This window comes from Antechinus flavipes, chromosome 4 (genome assembly GCF_016432865.1).
Source record: "Antechinus flavipes isolate AdamAnt ecotype Samford, QLD, Australia chromosome 4, AdamAnt_v2, whole genome shotgun sequence".
Taxonomy (NCBI): Eukaryota; Metazoa; Chordata; class Mammalia; order Dasyuromorphia; family Dasyuridae; genus Antechinus; species Antechinus flavipes.
In genome coordinates, this window is record NC_067401.1 from 40,671,537 (window position 1) to 40,697,904 (window position 26,368).

Below are 26,368 nucleotides of genomic sequence, written 5' to 3' on the forward strand. Positions count from 1 at the left end.
AAATGGATTTTTCCACATTCTTGGGACTGTTCCATGTCCATATCCAGCTGGAAGCTTTAGAATACCTTTCAGGTATAACATTCAGAACATTCAGGTATAAAGTCCTGTTTTTCCTTTCTTTTTACTATCTCTTAAATTCTTGCCTTTGTATTCTAACTGGTCAGAACCTCAGTGTAAGTCTACCTTTCTCCTGGATTCTTGCAATAATTTCCTAACTGATCTCCTGGTCTCCAATCTATTCTACATATATTTCATCTGTCTTATTCTCTCTCCTATCTTCCTACATAGGCTTTTTACTACTGATTAAAGGATTGATTAGAATAATCCCTGTTTCCCTCAAACTTAAATGTCACTTTTTTATGAAGACCTTTTCTCACCCCCCAGTTATTAGTGCCTTTCTCTCTCATCCAAATTTCCTTGTATATTTATTTATATGTTCTTATATGTACATGCTGTCTCTCTACAATATAAGATCCTTCAGAGTCCTTAAAGGATCTTGTACTTTCTTGATGCTAAAATACTCAAATATCCTTTGACTTGGAAGCTCATTCCAATGATGGAGACCTCAATCTACCCATGTCTCTTCTTCCTGAATGCTTGTCTCTTTCCTCCCATAAGTTCACCATGGGGGAGCTACCCAAAATGGTGGAGATTTTCCTCAATTTTCCAGATGTCTCTAGGATACTAATGGAACACTCTGGCTCTCTACTGTGCCATCTCACCCTTACCATGTAAGCCAACTCATCTTTTCTTCATATCATAGATTTTCTTGACATTTCTCACTCTATTCTTTGAAATTCCTCATTGGTTATATGTCGGAGCCCAACTGCAACAATCATGTGCCTCTCTATTGCCCTCTGTGATTTATATATAATTCTTTGGAGACTGTTATTTCTTTATCTTATGACAGGATGGGAAGATACCAAAAGTATGGAAAATTTTCAGACTTTATTTTTTTTTAAAGCTATTAATGATTCAATCTCTATGCCAATTATATAAAATCTTTATTCATTATCTCTACATGAAAATGTCCTTAATGAATGTATGAATAAGGAAAAGAAAGCTTCCAACATGGATACTTAACAATGAACTACATCTTTACAATTTTACAATTGCCTCAATATGACAGGTGGGAAAACTGGGATCCAGAAGGATAATGTAACATAAGGTCATAAATCTGGTTACTGGTAAATAAAGGGACTGAAAAGAAACATTTCTCAATTCCTAGACTTACATTCTTTTCATTAAACCAAACTATTTCTTAGTTATATTTATTATGTCCTTGTCAAATGGTCTTATGAGATTCAGAAATAGAAGGGCCCATAGGTAACAATACACCTCTTTTTCTCTCCTTCCCTCCCTCCCCTTCCACTGTCCTAGTCATTTTAATGACTTGGAAATCTAACTTATCACATCATTTGCTCAAGATCATTCAGCCAATTAAATCGAAGCTCCAGGATTTGAATCTTCCAAATCTAGTCCTCTTTCCACTATACCTTATACCATGTCCTATCTTCTCCAATTTCTGGAAGATTAAGTCTGAGTTTCAACCTTGCCCCGTACCTTGCCAAAGCAACCCTTTTACATACGCAGTTATTTCATTCTATCTTATCTTCTCCAGAAAAATTGTACCTGATATCACTTATCCTTACACTCTCCCCATCATACTGGCTGCTTCTCTACAAACCTGACCATGTTTCCTGTATCCTCCAAAAACCACCAAATGATTTTCTCATCCCCCCTATCCACTCCATATTTCTCCTTGCGAAAATTAAGCTCTTAGAGAAGGCCATCTACAATCAATATCTTTACTTACTTACCATCCTTTCTTAACATTCTTATAGTCTGGCTTCAGATGCCTTTTAAATTAATTGCTCTCTCTAAAGTTACCAACGATCTTTTCATTGCCAAATCCTAATAGCTTCTTATGAATACATATCCAATTTTATCTCTGCAGCTTTTAATACTATCAATCACATTTTCTTCAAAGGTTTTTGTAACACTAATTCTTTCCTGATCTCTTTCCCATTGGTTAAATTGATGTTTCTTGGCTTTCTTTGCTGGACTTTCTTCAAGGTCGTACCTGCTAACCATAGGTGGTCCAGAAATGTTCTGCCTTGAGCTTTTTTTTCTACTTCCTCTATACTATTTCCCTTGGTGATTTCATCAGCTCCCTCTATTATTCTCAGTTCTATTTTTCCAGTCCTAATCTGTCTTCTGATCTCCATTCTTGAATCTCTAATCACCCATTGAATATCTTGAACTTGAAATTCCACTTATCTTCAACTCAACATGATGCTCATTATCTTTTCCCTCCAAACCCTCTCCCTGCCTTTATTACTGTTGAGAGCACCATCACCCTCCTAAATATTCAGGTTGGCATCACTTTCACACCCCACATGCAATCTATCATTGTCTTGTTGATTGTACCTTTGTAATAATTTTCTTCTACACCTCTTGACTGCCCTGCTGCAGACTTTCATGTCTTTAATCTTCTGCCTCATTTCTCCTGTGCCACATTCAGGACAGTGATGGTCCTCCAATATGGTTCTGACTGTGACACTTTCCTATTTAATAAATTTCAGTGGTTCCCGGTTGCATCCAGGACTAAATATAAAATTTCCAGTTTGACTTTTAAAGTCCTTCATAAGCTTGCCCCTTCCTACCTTTCCAGTCTGGTCTCCTACCCTATGTCCCTCCACTGCAGCGCTTCCACCCAAATCTAGACTCCTTGCATTTTTACAAGCTGTCCTCCATGTCTGGAATGCTCCCACTCCTCACCTCCTGGCTTCCTTCAAGTCTCAACTAAAATCCTACTTTCTGTAAGTCTTTCTCTGCTCCCCTTGATGTTAGTGTCTTGCCTCTGAAATTATCTCTTTTTCCCTGCCTATATCTTATTTGTACATAGTAATTTGCACGTAGCCTCTCCCATTAGCTTGTGATCTCCCTGAGGGAAAGGACTATTTTTGTCCTTTCTTTGTATACCCAGCATTTAGCAAAGTGATAACTAGCATTTATATCATGCCTACTGTGTGCCAGGCCCTGTGCTAAGTGTTTTACAAATATCATCCCACTGAATCCTCACAAGGAGAGGGAGGTGCTATTATTACCTCTATTTTACAGTTAAGGAAACTGGAGACGGATTCAGTGACTTGCCCATGGCCACAAAGATTAGAATTTAGGTCTTCTTCACTCTAAGCACTGGCGCCACCTAGTTGCCAGTGCCGGGCACAGAAGAGACACTTAATAAATGTTGACTTGATAGGGTCTTTTACGCTTAGTAACCAGTCATTTTACTTCTGTGACTCTGTTCTGTCCGTAAAATGGATATAATGTATGGTATGATTACTTTGTAGGATTATGAGGTTCCAAATCAATATGTAAAATAATTTTTATATCAATGCCAGCCATCATTCCTCGTTACCACAAGACACTCACTGCATAGAGCAGGGCTTCAGATGAATCAATCGGGGTTTCAACTGCCCGGAGGAGAGGGAGTTGGTGGTATCGAGATAATTCCGTCCCCTCTCCCCTTCCCCCCACAGGGATAAAATGCCGCTTTTGCCCTTGGTGTGCCTGCACCGTGGGACCCACTGTCCTTTCTCGGCTCAACTTCACAATCATAAAGACACTGTCAGACACAATCACATTTTTATTTTGGGAGGGCAGGCCCCAGTCGAGGTCAGTAACTCTCTCCTCCCACAAATCTAAAATACATGTGTTCCCCTCTCTTGGGCAAGCTTTCAGGAGACACCATGGAGGTCTTTCTTACTCCCACCCAGGCAGGCAGGGCTGATTTCTATTTGGGGGTTATCTCTCCATTGGGCAGGGGTCCGAGCTTGGATAGCCAGGGCATGGACAGGCCCTGCAAGTTCTTCGGCCAGGGCAGCATGGACCAGTCGATGGCGCTGCAGGGAGCTTAGTCCTTCGAAACGGGAGCTCACCACGGCCACTCGGAAATGGGTCTCGCTGCCAGGGGGCACAGCGTGACCACTGCTCTCATTTCGAAGCTCCAGCACCTCCGGGCTCAAGGCCTGCTCCAGCTTTGCTCTTATCGCAGCTTCCACAGGGCCCTCCATTCCGGCCCTCTTTACGCAGCCTCCGGACAGATGGACGCAGCCGGACATGGCCCGGGGGGCCAGAAGTCGGATTGACAGTACACTCAGCATCAGCTACAGGAAGGATAGGGGAGGGGGAGAGGTAGGGAGGAGGGAGGAAGGGACAAATGAGGCTTGGAGACCCCCCCATGCGACCTTGACTTCACCCCTACCCCATTCCCCAGTCCAAACAACCAACCCCCCCTCCTTCAGGCAGCCCACCCACATTGTGCTGGGCTGGGAGGTGAGAGCGAGGAGATCCCACCCTATCCTTCTGTGACGTCGAGGGAGGAGGCTACAAAAAGCTCGGGGTGGGCTGGAAGGGGGCCCCTAGAACGTAGCAGACGCTGGAGGCTGGGTTTGGTGCTGGTAATGAAGCGGGGGGAGGGTAAATGGGACTAGGGGTGGTGAGTAGGTAGGGGGGGGTGGAACACAGGGGGAGGAAAGGGGTGGGAGGAGCGGGGTGGAGTGCGTGGGGGGGGAGGACCCAGGCAAGAGGTGCTTGTTTTAAAGAGGGTTGCCGCTGCAAATGGAAGGACTGATTGAATGAATGAACGAATGATACATCGATAAAATTAATCGCGCATTACGTGCGCAGCTTAGCGCTGGGCATCCAAGCCGAACTTTCGATTTTCTGCTCTTTTCTACATTCTAATGGCGGGGACGGGAGGGGCGATAAATAAGGAAGAGCTGGGGTGCCCCTGCTTCAGGGATTGACATCTGAGCCCACGCCCCCCGATACCTCCCCCCGTTTTTACCTGTCCCTAGGGGTCAGCTGCTGGCGCCACTCCGGGATTCGTTACACACGCCCCATTGCTGCTTTCGCGGAGGACGCACCGGTAATTGGAGTCTCGGCTTCGCAAGACATGCCGGGAAATGGAGTCCTTAGTCCCTCATTGGCGAGCAGGCGAGGGCGTAAGTACCCAATTTTCGAGATCCCGCGTAGCCCGCTTCCCTAGCGCTCATGGGAATTGTAGTTTCTTGGAATTTATGTTGCGCCTGCATTACGCAATGCAAGTCAACCCAGAGGCACTGTGGGAAAGCTAGGACATGAAAGAGAACCGGTTACTGTGTATTCCTTTGAACTGTTTGCCTACACTCTCGATTCATCAACCAGAGGCAGAAAATAGCAGTGATACAAATCTTATGTTCATACCGTCCCACTTTCCATTCAAATTGTTGCGTCACAGTTCCCTTTTATTGCCCTGAGTCAGTTTCCCTAACTTGTCCCGCCTCGGTTTCCCTGAATTGTTGCGCCTCAGTTCCTAATTGTTCTGCTCGATGCTGCAACACTACCCCTCCCTCCTAACCAGGATGATCCCGATAAGGAGAAAGACCTTCTATGTTAGACATCCAGATGTCCGGTGCCTCCCGCCATCCCCATTTATCAGAATGTTCGGTACCTTTCCCCCATTCTGTAATCCCAATTTGTCAGATTGTCCACCCCTACCCTGTCAGAATCGGGTTGATAGTCCCGTTTCCAGTGCTCTGACTCCGCCCCTGCTTCCGGCTACCTTGTAGCTGAGCCACCTGCATATAAATGTCATTGAGAACTCACATCGGTGGTTGGATGCTTTGGAATCAGCCCTAGGGGCAGCATGCCCACAGCACAATCCCTCCTTTTCAAATAAAACGGTAAAAATTCTCTAATCTCTATCTTGTCTGTTTCTCCGGCATTACACAAACCATAACCATAAAAGAGAAAAAATTTCTGTTCTAATGGGGAAAACAACACATGGTGAATGCTTCTCAGGTTAGTATGGTGTGATAGAAATCTAGATGTCAGAGGGCATCCAGACTCCCATCCCAGTTCATATACACAAGAAGCTGCGTGATCAGGGACTAAATCATTTATTATGATTGAGCCTCTTTGCCCTCAACTATCTATAAAATGGATATTCTAATTATTTGTGCTACTTAGTTTAGAGGATATGAAAACAATTACAAGCAACAAAATATAAATGAACTGAGATTATTAAGTATTTTTGTATTATTTATTTTTGTATATTTAAGTATTTTGCCTTGTGTTTTTTTTTTTTTTAAACTGTTTACAATCTTGAAATAAAAATAAAATACTATACTAGGTGAAAAGGAGCAAGAATGCTCTCTGGCCCTAAGAGCTTCAAGGGAGGTGTGAATTCACAAAAGTTACAAAGTTTACTTTGTGAATCTGGCATACTTGTGAGATCCAATGAGTAAAGGTGTAAACACAAGCATTGTATTTAATTAGTTCTACTTAGTACCTTGTTTCAGGTTCTGGCCTTCTTGTAAGATCAGATCAATAATCTATCAACTCTAATGAGTTAGCAGTTTGTAAAGATTCCAACATCTCCCCTTTTCTTTTGTTTTAGAACATAGGGTAGTCATGACCTCCCTGATTTCTCAAGGAGGTGAGAACCCCCCAAAAAGGTGATTCACGCCTTCCCTGACACCTCAGGAAGGGAGATGAAAACACCAAAGGAAATAGGAAGTCAAATCAGATTAGCGGGTTTCTGAAGGGGCTCACTTGAAACAGGTACACATAAATCCATCAATATGGGCCAGAACTTTGAAACAGATATATACATGGTATACATAAATCCATCAATATGGGAGGCATTACACATAATTTACATAAGCACATAGCAATATAACACAGGCTAGTAGTAATGTAACAAATAACATGAATCAACCTGAGAATTTACACATGTCCTTAAGTCCTAGAAATAGTCAATAAGGAATCCATTGTTCATTAATTCATGTGCCAGGAATCTTAATAATTCCTGTAAGCTCTGAAGTACTGCAAAAAGTCTCATCAACAATTTTTCATCTCAAGGAATCCAATGATTCTTGCTGGTTTTTCAATAACTAGAACAGTCTCATCTTGTGTTAGGGAATCCAATGAAAAAGTTCTTTTAACAATCTCATTGTCAGCCATCTGATTCCTTCTCCACCTATGGAAATATAAGCAATCCTCTTCCCCAAGCAGTTTAACCTATCTAATTCCCTTTTATTTACCACTTTGGGGATTTCTCCTCATCATCTGGTAATTACATTGGAGCTGTTCCCACTGGATATTGCCTTGTTGTCTTAAAAGGCCTGTATTCTCCCCAACTGTAATCCTGATTGCTTTTCTGTTGGTTGATGACATCAGAGTCCTGAATTTCTAAAGTCTCCTCTGGGTGTAACCTCAGCTGCTATCATGCCCCACCTGTCCTTTGATTGATACTTTGGAACTGGGCCCTGCCTCTCATTTCTCTGGCTCATCCTACATTCAGAGGCCCAGTGAAAGCCTCAGTTACATTTTGGACATGGGGTTTTGGGTTTTATTCTCTCACTTCCTAAATGCTAGTCCTGGCACTAAACTAAACCAGCTGTGGGAGCTTAGATAAATCACTTAAATTTTTAAAGCCTCATTTCTCTGATATGTCAAAAATGGGAATTAAATCTCTAAGGTTGCCTTTCAACCATAATCTTATGATAATTGTATTTAAATGTTCTTCTTAGGAGAATATGAGCATACTTTGTTTCTTACTTGCTGTTTCCCAAAATAATCAGAGGATTTCCCCACATTACTTAGAATGTTATAAAATTAGAAGTACCTTTAAAAAGTCAACATAGCTATCAATAAAAAGTTATTTAAAGAAAAAAATAAAAGTAAAAGGAGAGATTGATTAAAAAAAAGTCAACATAGACCAGGAATTAGCAAATTTATGACCAACTTCCTTAGTTCTCTTAATTCCTACTTTTCCTGGGCTGTTCCTCAGTTCCCCAGTTAGTGATCTAAAATCTGGCTTTTCCTCTGTGGTTCAGTATGAAAGGGACTGAACACTTCTAAATTTTCCCACTAGCAAGTGAAATTTTGTAGGGAGCTACTTGATCATTGATTTATTCATTTCAACCTCTGATATACACAAATATACATATACATATACATATACATTTAAACACATCATTAATAGGTGATAGACATATGCATACACACATACACTTTTTTTGGTTCAGTCATGTCTGATTCTTTGTGACCCCATTTAAGGGTTTTCTTGGCTGAGATACTGGAGTGATTTGTCATTCTTTCTCCAGTTCATTTTACAGATGAAGAACTGAAACAATTAAATGATTTGCTCAGAGTTCACACAGCTATTAAATATCTGATGTAAAATTTGAACTCAGGTCTGGTGGTCTCTCCATTGTGCCACCTAGTTGCCCTTACATGCAAGTGCACATGAACACACATGCACACACACACTTATACTCTCTTACTCACACTTCCCCTTCCCCCGCCTTTCCTGAGTTATATGACCTATTTATCAAGAGTTCCTCCTCCTCCCCTTCCTCCTTTCTGCCCCCCCCCCCCCTTCTCTTCTTTTTCTTTTTTCCTCTTCCTCCTCTGTCCATGTGAGGAGAGTCTTACCCTTACATTTGGGTTCTTTGTCCAGAAGAGTATAATTTTTTATTGTATTTCACAAGGCATCTTGAGGTTTGGGGGCTAGTTTCTGTCCCCTTCCATTTATTTATTTTATTACTTTTTTTTAATTGCTGAAACAATTCACTGTCTCTTGTTTTCATTCATAATTTTTTGAACTATAGTTCTGAGAAAACTGGCTTTGAAAAAGTCCATTGTGATTCAGATGAGGCCTACTTGACACTATGTCTTTCAACCCAAATCACTTAGGCTTTCACTGAGCCACCTTAAGCCTTTCTTATCCATTGTTTGGGTTTTGTTTGCTCCTAGTAAGTGTAAATAGCAATGGTTTTCCATTCTGGCCAGGAATCCTGAGCATCTACCCCTTTCAGATGGATTCTTTTGTGATGGTAAACTAAGTCATCTTTTGACTCAATTCTTAACCTAGCCTTGAGCACTGAATGAGTCAGGCAAACCAAGAATCTGGTAGAGACCTTAGCTTAAAAAGACCATGAGTCTCCCACTGCATCCTGGGGAATCACTAGTCATTTTATATCTTGCCACTGCACTTTTGATGACTCTTGGGGAGAAAGTGAGGTTGATGACTTTGCATTGTTCTGTTTCCCTTAAATCCAATCCACTTGGAAGTGAAGACCTCATTTTTCTGAAGCCTTTGTTCTCTTGAAGATCAAAGTTCCAATTAGGATTTATTCAAGAACAGCAGAAGAGAAGAATTGTATATTGCTGGATAAGATCCTGTAAGGTACCTCAGCAGAAAGAAAAGGTTGTATTTTAGAATGCTTAAATTGTTACAAAGAAAAGAAAAAATGTATCTGATTCCATAGTCATTTACAATAGACTAAAGAAAACAGTATCTTCTTTATCAGTCAGTTAGTCAATTAGTATTTCTTAAGCTACTGTTGCTCAGTTGTGTCCCTGAAACCTTTTTTTTTTTTTTTTTTTCTTGCAGATACTGGAGTAGTTCGCCATTTCCTTCTCTAGCTCATTTTACAGATGAGGAAACTGAGACAAAGAGGATTAAGTGACACTCCCAGGTCACACAAGTAGTAAGTGTCAATACAGATTTGACCTCTGGAAGATGAGTCCTCCTGACTCCAGGTCCAGCATTCTATCCACAGTGCCAACTCCATGTCTATTTTTAAGCTACAAATGCTGTGTTATAGGATAAGATAAAGAGAAGGGAGTGAGTTTCTTGAACTATGTATTCAAAGTCTTCTAGAATAGTTTTTTTTTTTGTAACATTATGAAGGGGGTGGGGGGGGGGAGGAGAAAGACAGGCATTTGGCTTTACACTGTCCCTGAAATACATGCTGAGACATTAACCTCTCCCTTTAATTCCTCCCACCCTGCCTAAAGCAAAAGGCAAAAACAACAAAATGAGAGTTATTTGTGTTCTCTCCAAAATCTACTTTCAATAACATATATAAGCAGTCTCCCTAGTTTCCATTGTGAAAGCATATAAAACCCTTTTTAGTTCAACTGATAATATTAAGAAATAATATATTTTCCCCAGCTTAAAACTTTAGAATTTTCATTAGAAAATTGGAACAAAAGCTAAGGCCTTTCTCTTAAAGGATGAAGTTCAGATTTATTTATCTTGTTTAGAGATCTTTGGCTTCCTCATTCCCTGGAGCAATTGGCAAGAGAGTGAAGAGACCTCTTTTGTTATTCAGAAAGGATTGTACTGTTGATTTTGGGAGAGGGGCATTTCTGTACTAGTGGGGAGAGATAATAGAAGGAACTAAGTAGTGGCTATTGTTCTGGAATGTTAATCATAAATCATGCTTATAATTATCCTTTTTTCTTTGTTCAAATTTTCTTGAGGTAGAACCACAGAGAAATGTCCAATGGCATGAGGATACTATACCAGTTTGGACATGTCTTTCTCTCTAGGCTAGAAATATTTGGATTTAAAATTTAAAAATGGCAATAAAATAAAAATATGGCAGACATTACTAAAATCTAGGTTACCGTATTTACTTTTTTTCTCCAACATTATGCACTCAAGGTAATAATGGATATTAGGTGCAAGATAGCTTTTATTTATTATTTATTATCTCGATAGAACCTAAGGGTGGGGAAAGGACACAAAGTATTTTATAAATAGTTGATACAATTCTCCATCTCTTAAGTACTCTAGGGAGGATCTAGTGCTCTCCAGACTTTCTTGATCGTACATCCCATACATTTTTGATCAGACATCTAATATGTGTATTTTTATTTACACAACTTATCTACATATACTACTGTACCAATAATTATATACTTTATAAAACTTGTACAAAATATACATTTTAGAAGGATGAGATAAAGGTGAATTATTTGATCCTAGTGTTTACAAGGAGCCATTAGAATTTACTGAATTAGGGGAGTGATATGGTTAAAACCATTACATTGAAATAGCTTGGGAAGTTGTGTTAGAGGATGGGTTGTAGAGCTTAAATTACTTGAGGCAGGAGAATAATTAGGCAGACCATTGTAAAAGCCCAAGGAAAAACTAAATCAGGGCTGGAATAGGATGGTAGTTGCCTGTGTGGTGGGAAGAGGATGGGTTGTAGCCATCTTTTCCATACCTAGCAGGGATGGATTCTGAAACTCACGTATCCCACTCAAAATGAAAATAGAGAAGCAAGTCTCTTAATTTCTGCCATGCATTTTGAAATTTACACTTCAAGTGGGTACCTGAGGGTTTCCCTAAGTGAATGCTCCGGTAGTGGTTAGGTAACAACAGTGCTGGGGACTCAGCTTAAAAGAGAGGAAGTTAGAAATCTGCAGATGGAGGAGGAGGAGCAGAGTTGGGGGAGTAATAGGGGATACACATAAGTGAGAAGTTACTGAAGGCAACTCCTGTGAATGGCTATTGCTGGAAGAATGGGTTGTAATATTTTCTGATTGGCTGATCACACATCTTTGAGGATCAGGTCTCAGCTCTTCTTCAGACTAGAACCTGTACTTGGAATACCACAGATCTAGCCCTGGTGGGTATGATTTGAGAAGTTTTTATTATTGATTTGTAACAGTGGTAATATGAATAGTATTCTACTCTCATAACTATGGCTCTTCTTTTCAAAACAATGATATGTACCCTCTACCTATTACCACCCAAAAATTCATCCATTCTTCCCCCCACCAAAATGCATGCTCCTAATCTCTCTTCTTCATTGCAAGAATGCAGTTACTCAGGGTATTCAAAATCTAATCCTAATTGGGGCATCCTTAGCTCAGCTGGTGACATTGGAAAATTCCCATTTTCTATTTGTTCGTTTTAGGTGGAACAGAATGAGTCACATCAGATAAGCAGGCTTGGATGGGCCGTGATCTGCATGGCAAATCTCACTGCTGTATCTCTTTCCCTCCTCACTTCCTACATAACTTCTTTTTGCAATTTTAAAATTATTTTTTAACCATTCAGGACGCTATTGACTTTTCAATCACTCTGTTTTGCACTAATTCTTTGCTATCACACTTCAGATATTGTCCTTTTGATCCTTCCATCTGTCCACCTTTCTCAATTCGTCTTTTGCCTGGGCAATTATAACTTCCTAACTGGTCTGGAACTATTGGTTGACCTAGATTGAATATCCCCCAATTAAAAATATTTTTAAAAAGAAATATTTACTGCTTAGTTATTTTGATCAAATTAACCAATTAATTACTTGCAAACAACTATTAACTTACAATTTTACAAATATTTTTCTTTAATAAGATAAAAGAACTAGAAATAAAAATGTACTCCAAGGTCATGTCACTCTCTAACTCCCTTAGGAAATTAGGCCCAGAGAGTCTAGGGGATTTGCCTGAGGTCACACAGGTAGTAAGTGTTTAAGGTAGGATTTGAATCTAGGTTTTCTGACTTCATACAATGTTCTGTGTTAAGTATATTCAGTGACTATTCTCAAGAACAAAATGGTTTCCTTCTACTTTTAATAAAATAAAAACTCCAAACATAGTTTATTCAGCTTTATTTATTCTTTCATTTCAATTTTAAATAATGTACATATCAGGACAATAGCATGCACATATAATTTGTGAGAGGTATGCTTGTTCAAAATACTTTTTTCCCCCCATGGGAATACCTAATTATGATAAATTTGGAAACCATTGCTATAGACTGATAGCTCCACCCTGTGGTTTAGATTTATCTCAAAGCCGAAGGGAAAAAATGGGAGAGTTAAAAGCAGCCTCTCCCAGCATTTCATTAAGTTTCATATTCACCTTAGACACCTAAAAAGGACTCTGATATGGGACCACTGATTCTCCTTATGGAAGGAAATGAATTTAGGGCTTTTAATTCAAGGTGACAGCAGTCCTCTTGCTCTCCATCCTCATATGAATTCCCAGATGTGGGTATTGATTCTTAGAAATCTTCAAAGTTTGGGGATACATATCCTAGAAACATCTCCTGGCATTTTTCATGTCTCAATTTTGTTTTGTTTTGTTTTGTTGAGACAATAGGAGTTATGTGGTTTGCTCAGGGTCACACAGCTAGAAAGTGTTAAGTGTCTGAGGCCAAATCTCAAAACCATAAAATCGAAACCTAGATGGCTCTTGATGGCTTTTCTACTTCCAAGGCTATCAACATAATCGTCCTGTCCCTGAGAAGTGATCCAGTCCAGTGGAAAGATCTGGAGTCAGTCAGATGATCTAGTTCATATCTCACTTCTGAAGTGACTGTGGGCAAAATATTTAAAAATCTCTGAGCCTTGATTCTCTCATCTGTAAAATAAAGGTCATTGGACTCAATGATTTTTCCAAGGTCTTATAATTTTAGATATATGATAATTCCAAATTTAAGAACTGTTTCAAGTTAAAGAATCTTGCATTGCTCAGACATTCTTTCCCTATTCAAAAGACTGATTTCCCCATCTTTGACTCTTTAATTCCATGATTGAGACTGTACCACTCCCTCTGACTTTCCCTGGCTCGTTTCAGGAATTCTTGGCATTCCACCATTATAGCTGCTACTATTTCTTGGGTGCTCTCTCTCCCCTACCTCTTCGGAGGAACTGACATCTTAGTGGGTGGATTAGACAGTGTACGGTGGGAAAGGGAAGGAGGAATGTTTACATCAGTGCTAAATCTTCAGAAAAAGAGACAGCTCCCTTTTATTGGCCAAGCACAAAGCCTAACCTCCACTCCACAAAAATCCAAGTCAATTAATTCCCAATAGATGAAATTAAAAGAGATGTACCTAATTGTTTCTAGAAGATGCTAGTGGGTATGTTCACTACCTCTATCAGAGACATAAGGCATAAAAATTCTCCATTTTTAGCTAAGCTTTGGACCAGATGAAACTTTATTTCATCTAATCCCTTCATTTTACAAATAAGGAAGTAGAAATCTAAAAAGGTAGTAAATAGAACCAGTATTCAAACTCATTTCAATAATTTCAAATTCAGTGATGTACTATATACTATGATGAGTCCTTGAGAGTTCTTTCTGCTTTTTTTTCCCCCCTGACCCTACAAAATAAAGAAAAGCCAAAGAAGAGAACCTCAACATCCCTGGTCATGTAGGTTTTGATTTAATCATTTCACTCTGGGCTAATTATCATGATGGTGTGCAAAGGAGTATACTCCAATGTGTCTACAACTCTTTCAATGTGGTGGGATTGAGTTGCTCAGGAATTGTATTGTGCCAGAGAGATGGCTTTACTTTGAGAATCCTTATATCCATTTATATCCTTTTACTGCTTCATTTAAACCTTGGGTTGGGAGAAAGGATATTGCTCTAGTGAGGAGGCTGATCTGCAGACTTAGGGCCCCCTAATTCATTTTTTGCACTCTTTCAAGGACACTGCCTCCTTTGTTAAAGTTGACATTCATTTCTATTTGGCAGAACCCATTTCTTTTTGGCATTAGGTTAATTGTCTTCACTCCTTCCTGTCCTCAAAGAGGTTTCTGTTCTTGCTTGGGGACTCTATTTGGCTCACAGCCTGTTAAGAAAAAAGTCAACCTGATGTTTGATTTACCTGATCACTTTGTTTTCTGTAGTGCAGCCCTTATTGTGACTCCCTGGGGACTCTGGCTGGCATCAGAAAAGAAAAAAAAATTAACATTTTAAAATTTAATTAAAAAAAAAAAAAGCTAATCTTTGAGTTTCTGTATTGGCCCATCATAGAAAAGTGCATGGGTTAAGGGAGAATCCTTGAAATTTATTTTTTTTGAGTCTGGAAAAATAAAGCTTAAAAGGATGTTTTGTGTTTTTAGGGTAAAGGTTTGATTATAAGGAGTTCCTTTACAAAATCAGAATTTAAAAAAAAATTTTTTTTTCTATTATGTCTATTGCTCCCATCTAAGTTTTGAACTAGATGGGACGTTTAAATATTCTTATCTACTCCCTTCTTTTTGAGGTAAGGAAGTGGAAATCCAGAAAAGTAATAAATACTAGAACCAGTACCCAATTTCAATAATTTCAAATTTAGTTGATAATTTAAAAAAAAAAAGCTTCATTGTTTTAATTTCTTTAAATTTTGATGATTAAAAATCATGTTGTTCAGGATTGGATTTTTAATAATTTAAAAAATATTCACTTTATGTTGAGTATGCCTAAGCTAATTATACAAATCCTGATGTATTGGAACTTGAAACTTTAAAAAAGGGACATTTCAAGGATAAGTGAGTAGGACAATTTGTAGACACTTTCAGGGGCATGTCAATTTGACTTTGAAAGCAATTAGCTAAACTTTCTCTAGCAGGCTTCAGTAAAAGGGAGGCTTAACCTTTTCATCCCAGTCTTGCTAGTTCTTTGTCATCCTCCAGAGATAATTAAGAAAAATGGAGGTAGATTATATTATACTGGTAGTAAAAATAAAAATACTGTGGCTGGTCCTGCCAATTTTTTTTTTTTTTTTTTTTGCCTTTGATAGAAACTATTAGGTACTGCTGAGATGATGCAATGACCATGACCATATTAGTGGGACTTGGAAGATGGAAATAAAGTTAAAGACATTTCTAAGCACCTTGGTTTACAGAGTAGATAGGTTCAGAGAAATAAATCGATTAGGCCTGCTAGGCATTTTCTATTACTCTAAGCTAGCTCCTGAATCTTGTGGAGCTTTTGAAATGAAGAAGAAGAGAGGAAACTGGAATTGACAGAATTGTTTGTTTCAAGTAAGACATTTCCAGTCACAAACACTGCTGGCTGTGAGGCTCTCCGCGGCTCAATGAGGGAAGGTTCTTGGACTCGGGAGACAAAACTTCCATTGTCTCCATTTTTTTTTTTTTTTTTTTTTGATTTTCAGCGTTCTCCAGATTAGAGGGTTCCCTCAAATGTCTATGGATTTCCACATAGCCTCGGGGAGAAGTCCCAACTTTTGTCCCAGCAACAGGGGCACATCTACACTGTCATTAGTCCCCAAGCTTGTCTAGTGAAGGAAGGGGTGGCACGCCTCATCCAGCTTCACTTGGAGAATTCTAAACTCGGCTTCCCTGAACGCCAAAGCCTCGGACTTTTATTTTTCCTTCTTTGCCCCTCAAAACGAAGCTGCAGAGGAATAAAACGGTCAATCGAAAAAGGGACGAACTTTGAGGAAAATGATAAAAGTCTTCTCAGAATCTTTTTCGAAACTCAGGTCCAAATCTAATATTTCTCTTAGACTGGGGATTGAATATGTCTTACCATATCACCGTAGGATCCGCGGGATCTTGGGGTCCTACTTTTCTCGGCGGAGGAGGCTATTGGAAGGCTAATTCCTTTCTGTAGGCGGGGGTGGGGGGGTGGGGAGATGTTTGAAAACAGATAGAACACAAAGGAAATTAGATTCCTTTCAGAAAGGGAGAGAGTTCAAGAGGAGACGTCTTTCCCGCCAGTTCCCAGAATGCGTCGGGTATTTCAGGGATAGGGTAGGAATGGTTCGGTGATTTTCACAGGCAGAGACAAGTCCCTCTACCAATTAGAAAGGCACCTATGAATGCAGGTCGGCACCTTCGCTGCAACCAGTCGTAGAGAATTGCCTGGAGCACTAAGAATAAATGACAGGGCCTGAAATTGCTAGGTAATTGCTAAGAGGCAGGTCTTAAAACCGGCTAGTCCGGACTCATAAGAGCTCTGAATGAATCCATTTCGTTACGCAGTCTCGCGAGGACAATTGGGCAGAGGCAGAACACAGACCTTTATTAAAAATAAAGTCGATTAGGGAAGCAAGAGACTACGTGGCGTAGAGCCAATCGGACGCAAAAAATCCCGATTCTAAATTGCCTTGTTCCCTTGGCCAAATAGTATTAGGGGCTACGGAGTTCCAACTCGCCTATTGTAGATGTGGTTGCCGAGTCCTCTCAATTTCAGCATTTAGAAATTCCTCAAACCTATAAAATTACACGTCTCTTACAATTTTTAAGACAAAATAGAAAGGATTGCCCATTGCTAAAGATGTAGACATGTATTGATAGGACTTTATTTTGTAAGATAACCCTCCATCCCAGATTCCCTAACGTTAGGCTTACACTTAAGACAATATAAAAAAGCCATTTGTGTTTTGTTTGAAACTCAAGTGAATAGCATCTTTTTCTGACAAAGTGGGTGGCTCTGAAAAGAGCCTTTGTTTCATGGGAAGTCGATGACTCCTGGAGCAGCCGCTTACTTGGAGCTGGTGTACTTGGTGACGGCCTTGGTGCCCTCCGACACGGCGTGCTTGGCCAGCTCCCCGGGCAGCAGCAGGCGCACGGCCGTCTGGATCTCCCGGGAAGTGATGGTGGAGCGCTTGTTGTAGTGGGCCAGACGAGAAGCCTCACTGGCGATGCGCTCGAAGATGTCGTTGACGAAGGAGTTCATGATGCCCATGGCCTTGGAGGAGATGCCGGTGTCGGGGTGGACCTGCTTCAGCACCTTGTAGACGTAGACGGAGTAGCTCTCCTTGCGGCTGCGCTTGCGCTTCTTTCCGTCTTTCTTCTGAGCCTTGGTCACGGCTTTCTTGGAACCCTTCTTAGGGGCAGGAGCCGATTTCCCTGGTTCAGGCATGGTTAGCAAATGCACAAAGCCACTGAAGTCGCGACTGAAGTACAAAGACACAGAATGGCGACAGGCCCTTTACTTATAGATCCGGCATGCAAATAAAGGCTTTAGGATACCTACTAATGATTGGTAGATGATTTTTCGTCATTTCCTGGTAGCCTACGATGCAAATGATGAGATGAAAATTCTCTTTTCCTATTGGCTGTTCTAATCAAAAGGTCTTCCTAACCAATCAAACGACTTCTTTTCTGCCTGCCGGTAGGTCTTATAAATTACTTCAAATTGATGCTAAAAGGTTTTCTGTCTTTCTTTCTTTACGAGAGGGGCTCGTTCCTTTTATCGCCATGTCTGGCCGTGGAAAGCAGGGAGGCAAGGCTCGCGCCAAGGCTAAATCCCGTTCGTCCCGGGCCGGGCTGCAGTTCCCAGTGGGCCGAGTGCACCGTTTGCTCCGCAAGGGTAACTACGCCGAGCGGGTCGGTGCCGGAGCTCCGGTTTATATGGCGGCGGTTCTGGAGTATTTAACTGCCGAAATTTTGGAGCTGGCGGGAAACGCAGCTCGGGACAACAAGAAAACCCGTATCATCCCCCGCCATTTGCAACTAGCAGTGCGCAACGACGAGGAGCTCAACAAACTCCTCGGGGGAGTCACCATTGCTCAGGGCGGTGTCTTGCCAAACATCCAGGCCGTCTTGCTGCCCAAGAAAACCGAGAGCCATAAGCCTGGCAAAAGCAAATAAACGATAAGGGGGACCAGAACTTGTCCCTCCACCCCCCCCAAACGGCTCTTTTAAGAGCCACCCTCCTCTATCAGATTAAGGGGCTATTATCACTGAAAAAAATATTCATTCAACACCTCAAAATAAAATATAATGTCAATATGTATTTCAGCTCTTTTTTGATGAAATGGGTGGCTCTGAAAAGAGCCTTTTGTCTTTGGTGGTATCACGTAAGTTGCTAGAGCACAATCATTTGCCCTTGGGTTTGTGGCTTTCAGTTTTCTTAGGCAGTAGGACAGCCTGTATGTTAGGCAGAACGCCGCCTTGGGCAATAGTCACTCTGCCCAGAAGCTTGTTGAGTTCTTCGTCGTTGCGGATGGCGAGCTGCAAATGGCGGGGAATGATGCGCGTTTTTTTATTGTCTCTAGCAGCATTGCCAGCCAGCTCCAAGATTTCTGCTGTGAGGTACTCGAGCACAGCTGCTAAGTAGACTGGCGCTCCGGCGCCAACCCTTTCGGCATAATTACCCTTGCGAAGCAGGCGGTGGACACGGCCCACGGGGAACTGGAGTCCAGCCCGAGAAGACCGCGTCTTAGCTTTAGCACGAGCTTTACCTCCTTGTTTCCCTCGGCCAGACATGACGAAAGGAAAATTAGAGACGCAGATTAAAAAAGACGTAAGCTTCAGGAAAATAGCTCGCCGAATTAAATAAGGTATCTTTTGTAGACTTCTATAGGGGCGGGGTTAGAAAAGATCAATTTTCATTGGCTTGGAAAAGGCTCCGGAAGCAACCAATGGAATGAAAGTAGGTGTAATGCAACTACATTACATTGACCAATAGGAATTAAGACCACGTTGAACCCTAATTTGCATGCTGCCGTTATAAAAGAATGCAGGCTCAGCTATTCCTTCACTCTACGTTTCTTTTAGCTACCGCTTTCGTTTGTTTTAAGGCGGAAAAGTCTGATCGCTATGCCCGAGCCGGCCAAGTCCGCCCCTGCCCCCAAGAAGGGCTCCAAGAAAGCCGTGACCAAGGCTCAGAAGAAAGACGGAAAGAAGCGCAAGCGCAGCCGCAAGGAGAGCTACTCCATCTACGTCTACAAGGTGCTGAAGCAGGTCCACCCCGACACCGGCATCTCCTCCAAGGCCATGGGCATCATGAACTCCTTTGTCAACGACATTTTCGAGCGCATCTCGGGAGAGGCTTCCCGCCTGGCGCACTACAACAAGCGCTCCACCATCACTTCCCGGGAGATCCAGACGGCCGTGCGCCTGCTGCTGCCCGGGGAGCTGGCCAAGCACGCCGTGTCGGAGGGCACCAAGGCCGTCACCAAGTACACCAGCTCCAAGTGAGCAAGTGTTCTGAAGGGGGCAGGCTCCCTGTGAACTAAAAGGCTCTTTTCAGAGCCACCTACCTAGTCCTAAAAAGAGCTCTAACCAACCTAAGCATGTGGGGATGTCCTTGGTATTTTTAATAGAGCGACTTGCCTAGAGTACTGGCTGCTGAAGCTTGGCAGCTTTGGAACTTCAGCTTTAGAGATGATCGATTAACCCAATAACTTTTACTCTCTAATTAAATCCTTTTTGCATAGCTATTTTCTTAAGCTTTTGATGTTTACTAAATGCGTGATAGTTGATGGGCACTTATTTGGATTGAACTCGGCAGTTGACTGCTTTTTGCTGCTAACTTTACAGCTTTTTACCATTTCAGAAGTCCTACCATTTTAAGCTGCATGGAAGTAAAAGACCTTGTACCTATTGGTCATATTTAAGATTGTGGGGGTGGAGTGGTGGGGAGCAAATTTTTATTACTGCCTAACATACTTTGATTTCAGCAAAACTTTCACCCTCCCAATTCACTGGACTCCTTTGTCATTGGGTAGCATTAAAATTCGAAAGTCCCTCGCTGTTTTCGAATTGGCTAATGAATACTGTTTACTCGACTTTCACTGGAGGACTTCCGAGCCTCCTGGACTTCTTCCATGCCATTACAATACAGGATTTTCCATGGACTGTGTAAATTCATTGTAAGATATAATGAACAAACTTTATTGCTCTATTCCATTTCCATCTTTTCCTTCAATCTGTTATAGTTTTGTGAATATTTTTGAAAACAATTTCTAAATATCTGACAGTATGGAACAAGTACATTTTTATTTAGAATCCAGCTACTACTACTACTACAAAGCTTTCACCTTGTAAAAGCATCTACAATATTCCGGGCTGTGTGCTAAAGAAAACAAACAAGAATTGGAGTCCTAGAGAAGGTATTTTACTCTTTCCCTTCTCCTCCCCTCCCCCCAAAGGATTAAATCGATTTCCCTTTTCAAATGAGCTTCAATCAAGTTCTAAAGAATGACCCAAGGAAGAAAATCCTTCCCTGGAGACCTTTCCTCCTACTTTCATCTTTTCCACTTTCTTCAGCTAGGCTGAGCTAAGAAAAGTAAATCCTTCTCAGAAAATATTAGCCTCATATCAGTCATATTTTTACTAACATTAGCCTGAGGACAAAATAAGATAGATTTAATGTGACTATACTTAACATGTGTTGGTCAACCTGCCATGGGGGGTGGGGATGGAGGAAGGAAGGAAAAAACTGGAACAAAAGGTTTGGCAATTGTCAATGCTGTAAAATTACCCATGCATATAACTTGTAAATAAAAAGCTATATATGTGTATATATATATTTAATATGACTAGAAAAAAGCTTTTAAAAAGGCAAAAAAGAGTAGTTGATCTGGAATCCAGACCTAGGGTTGCCTAATAAACAAGCAACTAAAAATATCAATCAGCACATCTATGTCGGGAAGTCTGTGTCTATATCTAGAGCTCAGGAAGAGAAAACAATTATAGGGATGGGATGTCTGTTGCAGACAAAAGAAGGTTAAGTAATTAGACCAAATTGGCACAGACTGTTACTGGAAAAGCAGGATTTGAATATGGGCCCTTTGACTGCCAAACCTATGCTTTCCCCAAAGTTAAAGTTACTTTTCCATAGGTAGGGAGAGGGGGAAAAATCTCTATATTGACTCAATTGTGTTTCCTAGGATGACTGGAGATGGCTCTGGATGCAATGGGAGATTTGGGCCTTTTCAAGTTAACTTAAATAGGTCTTTAACAGGTCTTAGTTTGATTGAGGCAATGCCCAACTCAGTGATTAAGACCAGATAGGAAATGAAGCAGAGAATGGTCTCTATTATATAATCAAAAAAAGAAAAAAAGAAAAAAAAAGATTCTCAGAGTTTCTGGCTAAAACAGAAAGAAGATTGCTATTTACATTCAGTCAAGAGTTGATCCCAGAGAATAGCCTGGTGTAGTGAATCCTACATTCTTAGGCCCTGAGTGATAATGGTGGTGGTGTTTTCCTTTTCTTGGAAGCAAGGACCATTAGAAATCTTAATATCCTTAAAAATTTAGAAAGGATCACTCTTGTAAGTTAAATACTTTATTTCATAATCAAGGAGCTAGAATTTCAGGTGAATTTGATTTAATGAAATTTTTGTTGTCTTCCAAATGATAATCCTCTACACTAGCCATCTCTCCACACTTTTAAAATTCCATATCAAGCTGTGTGTGTCAAACATTTTAAAAGTATGACCCCACTGTAGGTTCGTTTGCTTCTAAATCATATAATGTGCTGCTGCAATACTAAGAACTATAAAACATATCAAAATAGAAATGAGAAAGATATGAGATGAAGCTGAGATTATTTGATCCCAGAATCAATAATGATGGCTGGAGTCTGTGTGACATGTTCATATCATATCATTAAAAAAATCATTTTGGGGAGCAGCCGAGAAAATGAATTAGGGATGAGACGGGTCGGGGGACCAATTAGTTACCATTGCAAAGTTATTTTTGACTCTTTGTGACTCCATTTGAGGTTTTCTTGGCAAAGATTCTGCAGGGGTTTGCCATTTTCTTCTCCAAGTTTATTTGTTAGATGAAGAAACTGAGGTATTCAGGGTGAAGAGACTTGCCCCAAACACTGCTATAGTTTGAAGCCAGATGTGAACTTAAGTTTTCTGACCCCAAGTCCACTGTGCCTGAAATGAAATAGTGACTTAGTGGATGGATGCAGTAGTTATTTTGGAAGATGAAATAACCTTAACTTGGCAACTGAACAGATAGTAAAATGAGGGGGAACAATAAATTAAAGATAACACTTAGATTGTGAATCTGGGTGACCAGGAGAATGGTGGTGATCTTGAACAGTAATAGAAAAGTTTAGAAAAGAGAGTGAGGAGGAAGAGAATGTATTCAGATCTGCAATAAAATTACTAATCCCACCATGCCTGTTCATTCTGTGCTACTCAGTCTCACTTTAAATCAAAAAAATATTTTTTTCCCCCCAAGAATTTCTTTTCATTTTATTTTTTAATAGCTTTTTATGGACAAAACATATTCATGGGTAATTTTTCAGCATTGACCCTTGCAAAAACTTCTGTTCCAACTTTTCCCCTCCACCTCCTAGATGGCAGTCCCATACATGTTAAATATGTTAAAGTATATGTTAAATACAATATATGTATACATATTTATACAGTTATCTTGCTATACAAGAAAAATTGGATTTATAAAGAAGTAAAAATAACCTGGGAAGAAAAACAAAAATGCAAGAACAATAACAGAAAGAGTGAAAATGCTATGTTGTGGTCCACACTCATTTCCCATAGTTCTTTTGCTGGGTGTAGCTGGTTCTGTTCATTACTGAACAATTGGAACTGATTTGGATCCACTCATTGTGGAAGAGAGCCACTTCCAAAAGAAATGATGCTCATATAGTATTGATGTTGCTGTGTACAATGATCTCCTGGTACTGCTCATTTCATTCAGCATCAGTTCATGTAAGTCTTTCCAGGCCTTTCTGAAATCACCCTGCTGGTCATTTCTTACAGAACAATAATATTCCATAACACTCATGTACCACAATTTACTAAGCTATTCTCTAATTGATGGGTATCCATTCAATTTCCAGTTTCTGGCCACTACAAACAGGGCCATCACAAACATTTTGGCACATACAGGCCCCTTACCCTTCTTTAAGATCTCTTTGGGATATAGCCCAATAGTAGCACTGCTGGATCAAAGGGTATGCACAGTTTGACAACTTTTTGAACATAGTTTCAAATTGCTCTCCAGAATGGTTGTATCCATTCACAATTCTACCAACAATGTAGTAGTGTCTCAGTTTTCCCACATGCCCTCAAACGTTCATTTTTATCTTTTCCTGTCATCTTAGCCAATCTGAGAGGTATATAGTGATATCTCAGAGTTGCCTTAATTTGCTTTTCTCTGATCAATAATGATTTAGAGCAAGCACCTTCTTATATAGGTAGAAAGAGTTTCAATTTCTTCATCTGAAAATTGTTCATATCCTTTGACCATTTATCAATTGGAGAATGGCTTGATTTCTTATAAATTTGAGTCAATTCTCTATATATTTTGGAAATGAGGCCTTTATCAGAACCTTTGACTGTAAAAATGTTTTCCCAGTTTATTTGAGGTGTCTTTTAATATATTGTCTGAAGGACAAAAACCCACCTTCTATGGTGAGCTTGCCATAGTCACAGGTCATCTGGAGGAGAAGAGGTTGGTGTGAGGGAGTGTGTGTGTGTGTGTATGTGTGTGTGTGTGTGAAATTTTTCTAATGGCTGAAGCTGCTGCTTTTTAGGTACCCTGGTAGTAGTGGTTGGGTTATCCTGAAAGGTGGATTTGGGTAGGGGATAGTAAGAAAAATTGGGGATAAAGGTTGGTGTTTGTGATAGAGACAAGCCTAGTAGGACTTGGATGGAAAGGTAATATAACCTTACTCTGCTCAGAGACCTAAAGCAATTTATCCATTCTGTCTGCCATTAGCTCAATATAGTAAATTGAGTGAGTAAGTATTAGTGGAAGAGTAACAGCACAAGATGAGCAGGCACATGTAGGCTGGGATTACATTATCTTTCATCCCAATCTTGTCCCTCTTCTGAACCTTCCCTATTTCTATTGAAAGCATCACCGTCTCTTCAGTCACCTGGTATTTTCCTTGACCCATCAATCTCCCTTACCCCATATATCTAATCAATTGCCAAATCTTGTAATTTCTACCCCACAAAATCTCTTGTATATCCATACTTTGCCTAAATGCCACTAATCTAGTTTATACCCTCACTAATTCTCTGTTAAGAGTATTTTGATTCTATTCTAATTAGTCTCTTTGCCTCTGGTCTCCCTTCAATCTATCCTTCACCCACCTACCAAAACAATTTTCACAAATCACAGATCTAATCACATTTATTCATTCCCAGTTGATTTAGAATAAAATGGCATTTTGTCTTTATATCATACTTTTTATATTTTTGTGTAAGCTTTATAAGATAATTATTAGGACAGATATGTAATTTGTAAATAAGTAAATATTTATTCAGAGAGTGTGTGATCAAAAATTTTATTTCAGAGACATACAATCAAAAAAAAAATTGAGACTACTGCTCTACTGCTCCAGATTTTCTCCTTTTTGCTTAGGAAATGATTTAGATGTTCCTATGTTCTATATGGAGGTCTACAAAGGGGAAAATGAGTTATGATAAATAGGAAGATAATTATATCCAAAATATAGGGTTCTTAAAAAGAAAATTCAGTCTCTGGGTTTTAGGATCAATCTGAAAAATAAATCTCTCATGATGGTTGGAGGTGAGAGAACTGTTACCTATGGAGAACTGCTTCTTGGAATTACTTCACCATATATACAGAAAAAGGATAGTTCTGGGAGGAGGTGAAATCCTGTTTAGTAGGAGGCTCTCTATTCCTACAGAATAATTGTATAAGGAATTCCATTTAAAGCACTCCAGCAACTGGGATAATCACTCACTAGAAAATAAGCTCAAATCCTAGAATAATGGAAACGGGACTGGCTGTCAACACCTTGATTTTAAGAAAAATCTTTGATCAGATGGAAAACAAAGTAGATGTATTATTTTGAATTTGAGCTGAACAATGGGCTAGTTATAATAAATCTGAGGAAGTTGCTTAGCAGTTTTTTACTTTGTCAAGACTGGACCAGTGCACTTAGGGTTAGGATTTTATAAAAGGTGGAAACAAGGTGCTAACAGAAAAGGAAAATAGAAATAGTATAAATGAATTTTAAAAAAATTAAGGTTTACTTCTGAATCCAATTCTTCCTGTGCAACAAGAGAACTGCTCAGTTCTGCAAACATATATTGTATCTAGGATATACTGCAACATAGCTAACATATATAGGACTGCTTGACATCTAGGGGAGGGGGTGGAGGGAGGGAGGGAGGGGAAAAATCGGAACAGAAGCGAGTGCAAGGGATAATGTTGTAAAAAAATTACCCTAGCATGGATTCTGTCAATGTAAAGTTATTATAAAATAAAATATTAAAAATAAATAAATAATTAAGGTTTATTATTTTGCCAAGCTGTGTTAAGTATGAAATAAAAAGGAAGAATTTGAATTGACACTTGGAAGTTAATTCAACAATCATTTACTAGGTGTCAAATGCTGTGCTGAGTGAAGGTTTAAGGAAGGGGTTTGAGTAAATTCCCAGAAGTCTAGTAAACAAAAATTTATTAAACACCTTTTTTTCTCCTCCAAAAAAAAAAAAAAAAACAAAAAAAACAAACAAACAAGCAAACAAACAAACAAAAAACCTTTTATGGAGAATTCACACAGGACAAATGATCATATGGTAGTCAGAAAAAGGTCTTAATATCTCTCTTTAGAACTTTAGAATTGATTGTATGACATGGGAGACACTGGCACAGGCCCAGCATGTTGAGCCCACATCAAAGAAGCTGATGTGTTCTCTGACCAAAGCAGAATTGAAGGTAGCAAAAATTGAGAGAGAGAGAGAGAGACAGAGAGAGAGAGAGAGAGAAGAGAAAAGAAGAGAAGAGAGAGAGATAAAATTAGAGAATTTACTCCAAATATTCATATGAATTATTTCTGCCTGACCTGAGGCGGAAGCATTCTGAATTTGTATTGGTCTGATCAGCCACAATAAGACATATTGTAACTTGAATCTAACATAAGGATGGTCTCCCTAGAGAATGGACAACAATCAAATAACCATTAAATACATACTATGCATAAACACCTTACTGAGCACTGGGTAAAAGAAAAACAAAATATAGTCTCTGTTCTCAAAGAGCTCATTGTCTAAAGGTAAGAGCAATATCTAAACCATTAT

At 39.9% G+C, this 26,368-nt stretch overlaps 5 protein-coding genes and 1 long non-coding RNA gene across 6 annotated transcripts in view; 3 read left to right on the forward strand and 3 right to left on the reverse strand.

Annotated features, from left to right (window-relative positions):
• Positions 1-3,634: 3,634 nt before the first annotated feature.
• On the reverse strand, positions 3,635-4,954 carry BOLA1 (bolA family member 1). The gene is made up of 2 exons (XM_051992793.1): positions 4,856-4,954; positions 3,635-4,172 (listed from the first exon to the last, which is right to left on the reverse strand). Exon 2 carries the CDS (start codon positions 4,167-4,169, stop codon positions 3,744-3,746), a length of 426 nt encoding a protein of 141 aa, XP_051848753.1. The 5' UTR covers positions 4,170-4,172; positions 4,856-4,954; the 3' UTR covers positions 3,635-3,743.
• Positions 4,914-9,704, forward strand: LOC127559153 (uncharacterized). The gene is made up of 2 exons (XR_007953070.1): positions 4,914-5,012; positions 9,452-9,704. It is a non-coding gene; the product is annotated as an uncharacterized LOC127559153 (long non-coding RNA).
• Positions 9,705-16,875: 7,171 nt separating this feature from the next.
• On the reverse strand, positions 16,876-17,526 carry LOC127559144 (histone H2B type 1-F/J/L). Its single transcript, XM_051992801.1, has one exon. The coding sequence runs from the start codon at positions 17,458-17,460 to the stop codon at positions 17,080-17,082; it is 381 nt and encodes a 126-aa protein (XP_051848761.1). The 5' UTR covers positions 17,461-17,526; the 3' UTR covers positions 16,876-17,079.
• A 215-nt stretch (positions 17,527-17,741) lies between these two features.
• On the forward strand, positions 17,742-18,332 carry LOC127559139 (histone H2A type 2-B). The gene has a single exon (XM_051992797.1). It carries the CDS (start codon positions 17,799-17,801, stop codon positions 18,189-18,191), a length of 393 nt encoding a protein of 130 aa, XP_051848757.1. The 5' UTR covers positions 17,742-17,798; the 3' UTR covers positions 18,192-18,332.
• A 74-nt stretch (positions 18,333-18,406) lies between these two features.
• On the reverse strand, positions 18,407-18,857 carry LOC127559140 (histone H2A type 1-F-like). Its single transcript, XM_051992798.1, has one exon. It carries the CDS (start codon positions 18,807-18,809, stop codon positions 18,420-18,422), a length of 390 nt encoding a protein of 129 aa, XP_051848758.1. The 5' UTR covers positions 18,810-18,857; the 3' UTR covers positions 18,407-18,419.
• Positions 18,858-19,083: 226 nt separating this feature from the next.
• LOC127559136 (histone H2B type 2-E-like) overlaps positions 19,084-26,368 on the forward strand; it is a 42,262-nt gene continuing 34,977 nt past the window's right edge. The window contains exon 1 of the mRNA XM_051992794.1: positions 19,084-19,519. Coding sequence (XP_051848754.1) covers positions 19,143-19,519 — 377 coding nt within the window. The 5' untranslated portion in view covers positions 19,084-19,142. The remainder of the gene's footprint in view (positions 19,520-26,368) is intronic.